The 9055-nt window shown below is 41.2% G+C and overlaps 1 protein-coding gene across 1 annotated transcript in view; it reads left to right on the top strand.

Moving 5' to 3' along the window:
- Positions 1 to 9055, top strand: part of PPP1R1C (protein phosphatase 1, regulatory (inhibitor) subunit 1C) — a 54039-nt gene that overhangs the window by 23167 nt on the left and 21817 nt on the right. Inside the window, exon 4 of the mRNA XM_010142285.1 lies at positions 942 to 1002. Within this exon, the coding sequence (XP_010140587.1) occupies positions 942 to 1002 (61 nt within the window). The remainder of the gene's footprint in view (positions 1 to 941; positions 1003 to 9055) is intronic.

Raw genomic sequence — 9055 nt, 5'->3', positions numbered from 1 at the left:
TCCCTACACACAGCTTTTTTTTAACCTTTTTCTTAGGAGTGTGATACAGTGCTTACGTAGCTTTGTGTGTGACCTTATGTAGTTTTATCATCCTTTGTGTATGGACATATTCCATGTTGATATAGTATGGACACCAATTTAACTGCTTGCATGGTGCAGAAGTTGCTCTGCTTTAGCACTGGAATGCTATCCAGTTAGTTTTTGCTGACTATACTTTGGTTTAATTATACTACTATTACTCTGTGTGTAATTTTATTACCATTATTCTGGAATAATTTATCTTTTGTGCATAGTTGTGATTTTTGGGACCTTAAAAAACTTTAACTGTGTCTAAATATATCACTTAAATCAGGCCCATTTAAAGGCTGAGTGATTGATTGCTGCAATCGTTATTTTAGGAGTAATAGATTAAATTGGAAAAGTGAAGGGGGAGGGATCTTCCATTTGGTTATGTCAAACTGATATAATAATAATGACAGTACTACCTCGCCTGTACATATAACCATTCATTACACTGTATTTAATTGGAATATTGGTTAATGTAAATCTTTTAACTATTTTAATGTATGTAAACATTTATTTGCCTTATGAGAATCAGTTACATAGACCATTAAAAGCACAGGCTATGCTAGTTTTATGCTTAACAGTATTTTTTTAGAGTGAAGGGTAATTTTCAGTAGTGTTGGATTGGTCTTGCCTGGAAGCCGTAAAGGTTGTCCATTAAACAAGTATGGTTTTTATCAAATCTTAGTTTTCCCTGTATTCGTGAAAGCCCGGGAGCTGGCATCAGATTTATACAATACCATTTTCTTAGAAATTTCTCAGACCAGCATGTACACACTCTGAACGCAGCTCTGGGCCAAGAGCCAGAGCTGCCATGACCAGAAGGCTCTCCCCGTGCCGTTCTCTCACTGCCTCTCTCTGTGTTTGTCCCTCCCCAGTCCCAGAGTGCCTCTCCCAAGCAAAGGAAGCAGAGCGTCTTCACCCCGCCCGCCCTCAAAGGTACTGTGCAGGTACTGTCTCGGCCCTGGCAGGGCACGCGACACTTGCGACGTGGCTCCGTGTCTTCTCTCGCAGAGGAAGCACCGCGCCATGGCCCTCTGCCCACGAGCAGCACAGCTCTGAAAGGTTTCCGCTCAGCCTTCGCTGTTCTCACAGTTTGAAGTGACTGTCTACTGGTACTGACCACCTCTTTATTCTCACCACAGAATCTTGCAGCTTTTTGTTTGTTTGTTTGTTTTTGCAAAGTCTTGATACTTTTCTAGCTTGATATAACAGTGCCAAACTTTGAAGAGAACTTCTTGAATGCAAAAGTTTTATCAGTGCTGGCCCCATACAGCGCCCTGTTTCTTATTTAAACCGCTCCTGTATATGCTGCCTTCCTTTCCAGGCGGCTGTGAAAAGGAGAATAGCCAAAATTGTGGGCCGGGTATCAGATCGTAGGAAAGGTGAAGCCTTTCTCACGAAGATAAAGAGAAGTGAGAAATCTCAGTAAATGTTTAAAGGAATGAGTGTAAAAACAGCAAGAATATTAGCTGGGATCAGAACAGCTTCATTTAGGCCTTGTTTCTCAAGTGACTCTGAACGGGGTTTGACGTGATGGTGCTTGCAGTGAAGCAGTGTCTACAGTGATGCACCAGCACTTCCAACTGATGCCTGTCAGCGCAGGACTGTCTGCAGACTGCAGACCAAGGCTGTCCTGCCAGGTGTGGATTGATAGATACTGAACACCCTCAATTTCTACTCCTGCTTGCCACAATTTATTACCTGGCAAAAAGGGTGGGATATCTGATTTGTTGTGTGAAATACTGCCACTGTCACTTGGGAATTTACCATATCAGCCTGTTCTATGTATCTCAGTCTGTAGCTTCAGTTCTCTAGTACTTGTTTTAGCAACAGTTAAAACATCACTCAGATGCCATGCAAGACTTACTCTTTGTCAAAATGGGCTAAAGTTTGTGTGCTGGATATAAGCAATAATCTTATTACAGTCAATTATAATAATTTGAGGAACAAGGAAGATTTGTGCAGGTGACAACAATACCTATTTGCTGCACAAGCCTAAACTAAATACTGTGCAAATGGAGTGCACTGTAAAACAGGTCCTTATCTGTCTTCTCTAGGACTGCAGCCTAATCAGTGTCACCTTTAACATCCTGCTGGGACCCCGGGAAGTACCTGGCATAGTTTGCTTCTAATTCCAAGGGAACAGTAGGAAAGTAGGAGAGTATGTGACTCAAGACAGACGACAACTAACCTGAAATACCTTGCAGACAGAACAAAGCAAGGCACAAAATGCCTTTCCTTCATACCTTAACACCTTGCACTACACAGTATTCCCATATACACAGGTGGACACCTGGAAGTTGATGATCCTTCCTGTAACCAGGCTGGATTGCTCCAGATTTACCACACTGCAAGTGTCATAAATACTATCCTTTTTATTTAAAAATTACTTGAAGTAGAAAATTCATTATTCCTTCCTCTTCATTGTTATTAAAACATGAATGTTCTTTTGTTTAAACTAGAGATTAGGAGGCAAATATGTGCCAGTGTGAAATACACAATGCTATGAAAGCATTACTGAGAAATACAGAGGACAGGTAATGATTTAAATTACTTTTATAGCAGTCAAAGATAGCGATATTCAGCAGTATTTTCAGAATAACAGGCTCCATAACTGCACACTATTCCCACAGCTTTGCATGTGTTTAATCTCCTGAGGGCTGTTTCTCCCTCGGTGTATTCACAATATGGTGTTCAGTATACAGTAAGGTATGAGATTCCCGATGCCAAACCTCTCTCCTTTACACTCCCTTTGGCTGCTCCATATCTGCTGGGGCTGTTATTAATGGAAGAGGGGATAGACTGTAATCCAGCACCTTACATTCAAAGATGGAGATAATACATCTCCGTAAAACAGAACTTCTAGTGGAAAAGAGGGACAGACATTTTCATTTGTTAATGTCTGTGGCATTTTAGTGGTTTTAACTTGCTGTAAATTGAAGTTCCCAGAAACAAGCCACGCTTGCAGGCAGGTGCAGAGCCTGAAAGCCGAGACAGCAGTCACATGTGGAGAGGTGTGGGAGAGACGAGGGACATGGCATGAATTTTGCTCTATGCCTGCAGCAGAGAGGTGGTCAGGAGAAACCGTAGGCAGAGTCGTGCTTCAACCTGACTCCAGATTTCCAAGTAGCTCTTAGGATTATTATTTCTTCTTCGAACTGAAAACAGTTTTGCCGCACTTCTTGCAAGTTCCTTGAAATAATTACAAAACTGTGTGAGAGAAAGGTTGCTGGTTTTGTGAATTCAGGGCTAAGAAAGAGAGACTCTGTGATTATAGACAAAACAGGAAATGGTTAACATGGTTAAAAGGAGCAGAACCAACACTGGACAATAGTGACAACTAATTAGAGTATGAGGGCGATAGTACATATTACATGAAATGTGCATGAGAATATATGACATAAATAAAAATGCAGTGCTGCCGAGGTTCTGCATGACATGGTAAATACATGGAGACCGGTTTCTTAGTTGAATGTGTGCGTATCTTTCCCCTTTGCCATAGCAGTCACCTAAACTGAAAGACAATTTTATTATATGTCTAAGATCACCCCCCAAAATTTTCGTTTCATCCCTACAATGCCTTACTCTACCTCGAGGCAGGTCTGTAGTTGCTGCCACAAGCTGTAGCAAACCTGTGTGTCTGCGGAGCTGGTGTCACGTTATTGTGCAACAGGCGGGTTCTCATTACTATATATTTGTGTGTGCTTTGGCTCCTGCTTTTATTTTCCTAGACGAAAATGCACCAGAGTCCCTACAGATGAAGCAAATAGCTGACTCATCTCAGAGCATTGTTCTTTTTAGTGGAATACAGTGTGCTGGAAAAATCAATGTGAGAGCTATTGATTTAAGTGGTAATCTGGAGAGCAAATCAGACAGCAAACCAGATAACAGCTCAGTGCAGTGTTCGTTAGTATTGTATTACCAAATCTAATGGGCGTCAAAGGGGTTTTTCATTTTGCTTTCCAAAATATTTCTTTTTCTAACCATGCTACACTAGTCTTTGTTAATTCCACTCTTACGTAGCAGGCAATGTTGGCAAAAGTCAGTAGCTGAAAATTGCACCAAATTAATCCATCAGATTTTCAGTACATTGTGATTTACCTCTTGTCACTCTTTTTCCAGATGTAGTAGCACTCTTAAACTGAAGATTCAACACCTCTATTTCCCCTGTTTGTGTCACTTTTTACTTTTGTTGCTTTTGGGCTTTTATGTCTGAACTTCAAATTGTCTCAACCTTCTATAGCTTTGAATGCTTTAATATGCTAATCTTGACTCTCCATCACTTTCTTCCATTTTAAGCTCCTCTTCTTCATGTGTAGAGGTTGGCTTGAACCTCCCTGTGAAAAAAACCATAAAAACAGCCGGAAGGAGGTTTCTCAATTTGAAGAGTTACCAGTTTTATCTAGGGCAACCTTTTCCAGTGATTTTTCATTGCATAAGGCCTGTTTCCCCTATTTATTAATTTGCTTCTCATGCTGTATAACAAAACCAAGAAGAATCGTTTGGTCCTTTTCCTCCGTATCAAAGTAGACATCTGACTGTTTTAGCACAGATATCCATCCATCCAGCCAGCCAGCCAGCCAGCCACCCATCCATCCATCCACCAATAGCATCTTTAGAGATACCTTCATTATTCTAGTCAATAGGTCAGATGAGCCCCTGGAAGTCTTGCTGGATTCTCACCCTTTTCCCCTCACACTCACCAGAGAAGCCTAAAACGAGACAATAGCCCTCCCCGGCAGAGAGGCACCAAGTGGAAGGCAGTTTAGACTGCCAAGGCAGATGCAGATTGCACTTATCCCAAGTAATGGTGCTTCTTTGGCATCTCATTACCACTTGAAAAATCAAAAGAACACATTTGAGTCCCAGAGCTGCAACTGCAACTTTCCATCCCAAGGCATGCTTTGTACGGAGGCAGGTTTCCGTTTACCTAGATAGTCATGTTTTGTTTGGTATCTCATCTCATCCTTGAAAGGAAACACAGACTGAAATGACAGAAAGCAAAGTTTACAGAGACAAATAGAAGACAGCCTGAGCTGTTCCCAAACCTGCAGTGCTCCCTAGAGCTTCCAAGTCTCTACATTATCCACCAGCTATTGCTATTAATACTAGCAGCTATTTAAATACCATCAAGGTCTCTCCCTGTGAAGGAAGTCCACATTCCTGAGTGGCTTGAGGATTTTATTAACAGTGAGTCTACTGATGTGGGTGTGCTAGAAGTCAGGAAAACAGAAAACTTTCACTCATCCTAGTTCACTGTGCAGGACACTATTTAGATCAGTGTCGAGATCCTACCAATTTCAGCGGGCTTTAACAGGAGTTCTTGCAACTTTCTGTGTTTGCTGGATCACCTTTTCAATTAGGTGCATTAAACTATAATTAAAGTCTTTCTCCACGGAGGTGAAAAATATGTTTGACTTTTTCTCTCTCATCCTTTTGGGAAGTACATCCTTTAAATACCCCTCTTAATGTGTTTTTCTTTGCATAGAAACTAAGACTTTTTCTGGAGCTAGGCCCCAACTACAACATTTGAAATGGAATTAAATCTGAATTGTTGTAAATCTAAGGAACATTCAAAGACATAATTTTGGTTTGACTCACTAAAACAACCAGGACTCACTGTCTGTTCCCAAAGTGTTCAGACCTAGGGATTTGATACATGCATAATTCTAGTATCTACAAAGATGGTTGATATTAATTCAGCTCGTTCTAGCTTCTCTCATGAGTTTCAGATCCTCAGATTGTTTAGTGCCCACTTGTTCTTCTCTCCAAAGGAAACAACATGCAGAATAAATGATTAAAATCATGATGTCCCTCCTGAAATATGTAATATATTAGAAGCAATTAATACAGTATATGGCCCTCGTCCAAGTTTGTAACCCCTTAGGCCAACTCGATGATGCCTGATGCATCTCATTACTTTGTGACTGAAGGTTAACAAGGAACACAGACAGAGTCTGGAGACATACGGGATTATTGTTAGTGAGGTAAGCACTGAATTTGGAGCCCACGAGAATCGTTGCGGAACAAAAATCTCAGGATAAATTTACTTCAAGCGGCAGAGGAACAAAGTTTGTAAGTCTTTAGCAGTGACTACAGAAACTTGTATTTTACAGGCTGCCCAGTTAACTGCAAAGAGCTTCTGGCATTAACAAAACACATCATCGCAGGAACAAGAAATATCGTATTATACTAGAGACAAAAATGCTGTGTCTTTCTGTGATTTCCGCTTCATACACTGGCTGAAATTTAACTTTTAGGAATTTAGTGTTTGCCACAATATAACACATCTTACACAGTTTTCTGAACATCAAGCCCTGTTTTTTGAAAATTCACTGACTGAGCTGGTCCTCAGTCAGGCTTTTCTTATGTGAGCGAGTCACTTTGCTTAGGGTATTACATTTTCCCCATCTGTCCAATGAAGAGCCTTTTTTTTTAAATGTGGCTGTGCTGCACAGGAGCCACGAGACCAGAACAAGAGAAGGAGATCGTTTTCAACTATCCTCTCAGTCCTGAATGTCCATTTCAGACCTCCTTGCTTTTCCAGTGAGCTAAAGGACTGTGATAAATACCGGGTGGATGGCTAGAACTGCTCCACAAAAGCAGGCACTGTTGAGTACCTACAGCAATCTCCAAAGTCAGGGACAAGTCCTCCCTAATCCCTTAGCAGAGTTGCAGTGCTCTTGGAGCAGCATATTATCTTTAGCCCGGTGACATCCATTCTTCAATCCATTCCTTGTAGGTAGAAGATCTATCTCAATATGTCGTTTCTTGGGTAACAACCCAAGAAAAACAATGAGACAAAGCTCTGCCTCCTTATTTGTGTGTGTTGCTCTTGTTTGTTCACGTGCTGTGATGAGACAAAGCACCATGAGTGCATTTAGTGTCATGGATGGAATTCTCATGACTGCCTGCACCCTCCTGAAGCACTGGGAAAAGAAAATTCATGCTGCAGTCTGGTATCGTTATGTTTTTCCTTTTACCTAACCAGGTCACAAAAGAAAGGTGCAGCTTGTGATCCAAAATCAGTTCTCTTCATTTATATACCGTTCTTAACCACATCTTGCTCAGTCTGCACCTTGGTGCAACTACACCACTTAATGTAGTACAGCCTCGAAAAATGTCCGGGCTATCTTTTCCAAGATGCTACTTTCCAGTGCTTGGTCTCTTTTTCTCACTCTCTACTATCCTTTCTTCTTCCTTGGACTTGTAGTAGTATAATGACAGTAGATACAATTTAAAAAAAAATAATTGAGCTAAATTATGTAGTGAACTGCTGAGCTGGTGAATGGGGTGCTTTAGATTGCTGACATCTCAAGTTCTGTTGGCTGCCACCATTCTGCTACTGTCCAAAAAGTTGAGCCATAGTCTGTATTTAATTTCCTACTGCTGGCAGCTTTGAACATGTTTCACTTCACATAGCTGGCAGCTTCGGCCTCAGAATGGTTCAGGCCTTGGCTGCAGTAAATACCACAGTACCTTCGAGAGACTGAGGTGTTCAGTGGAGGCTTAGCTTGACAGCTGTTCTACAGCAAAATTGGGATGTGTATGTTAGAACTTGTCATCTGCCACTAATACCTGGCGTGTGAAAAAGAAAAGATTGCCCTGAGCACTCATACTGGTCCCTAAATTACACCATGTGGTTTAAGGGCCTGATCCAACACGGACTGCAGTCTAGGCACGTATTTCCGCAGAATTCATTTGATTCAGTGTCAAGTCCACATATCTGATAGCTCTTCCTAATCTTCATGCAATGAACGCTAAAGTGGGCTCTTTTTAAGGGCATGACTTTATTTTTACGATAGAAAGGAAATCGTACAAATGCCTGTGAAACAGCATTTATGACTTGAAAATAGTATTATTGAGCGTTGTTGTACTAAATATAAAGCAGACTAGACATCACAGTATTATTAATTGCTTCTAAACAGTAACAGACATTAAAAAGTCAACATTTTAAAAGATAACAACATAAAATATTATAGAAAGAGAATGTGGGAGACTTAGTACTTATTTTAAAATATAAAGTAGAAAGCCCAGGAAGGGCAACATGTTGTTCTGGTTACTTTATATGACAAGACATATTTATAGTGAAATTCCAAAGATTTTGGCAGCATTGTGCTCTGAGTTGAAATAGCTTTTGAAGAAACGATAATATTTTTGTAGGAGAAGATGTAAGGTTCTTATGAAGCCAGTCATTTGGCAGGGCATTAAATTTTAGTTCCTGGCTTCAGCTGTATGTTCTACACTGGAGGTTAACAACCAAGCCACATGGCAGACACTGACTCCAGTGAGTCCTATTGTAATAAATAATGATTGTTCCTTTGTTTCATCTCAAGCATTTAAAATGCTGAATTTGATCCCAAGCAAGATGTTGGAATGAAGACATAGATCACATGTTGCTACTCCTGCAGCATTTGACATCTCCTGGGCTCCTGGACAGGAGCTGCAGGATTATGTGTACAGCAGGAGCAAGGGTATTTGTGAGTTGCTCACCCCTCCTTGGCTCTGTGCCGTGAATCAGCCCCACCGGGGAGAGCACACTCCTCTTATGGCAATGCCAGGAGTCTGGTATGTGGGAGGCAGTGGGGGAGCTTGCTCTATCTATACTGGGGTCTTCTGGAGATAGAGAGATGGCCAGAGGTACCTCTCTAAGTAGTATTTTTTCTGAAAAGCCTCCATACCATGTGGGCTCATGTCTCGTTTAATTTACCCTTCAAAGAAAGGCCTTCCCCGCACTTTAATCAGCTGCATATTTCTGCAGTTCTTCTATGTTTATTAGAATCTCCTCTATGAAGTAAAATTGCATTTTTAAAAATCTCCTGATACCACAAAGTCATCCCACGACCTTCCAGCTAAGGATCCACCAACTGTACTGGTACTTGGAAGCAAGTGAAGTGAGTGCAGGCTGACAGCCCATCAGCAGAGTCCCCACCACCTGCACTCACTTCTCCTGGAGTCAGGGTTGGGAGGTTTGAAAATTGCAACCGTT

This window comes from Buceros rhinoceros, unplaced genomic scaffold, assembly GCF_000710305.1.
Source record: "Buceros rhinoceros silvestris isolate BGI_N320 unplaced genomic scaffold, ASM71030v1 scaffold5138, whole genome shotgun sequence".
Classification (NCBI taxonomy): domain Eukaryota; kingdom Metazoa; phylum Chordata; class Aves; order Bucerotiformes; family Bucerotidae; genus Buceros; species Buceros rhinoceros.
Note: the sequence above shows the minus strand (reverse complement) of the source record. Positions and strands in the feature narration are given on the sequence as shown.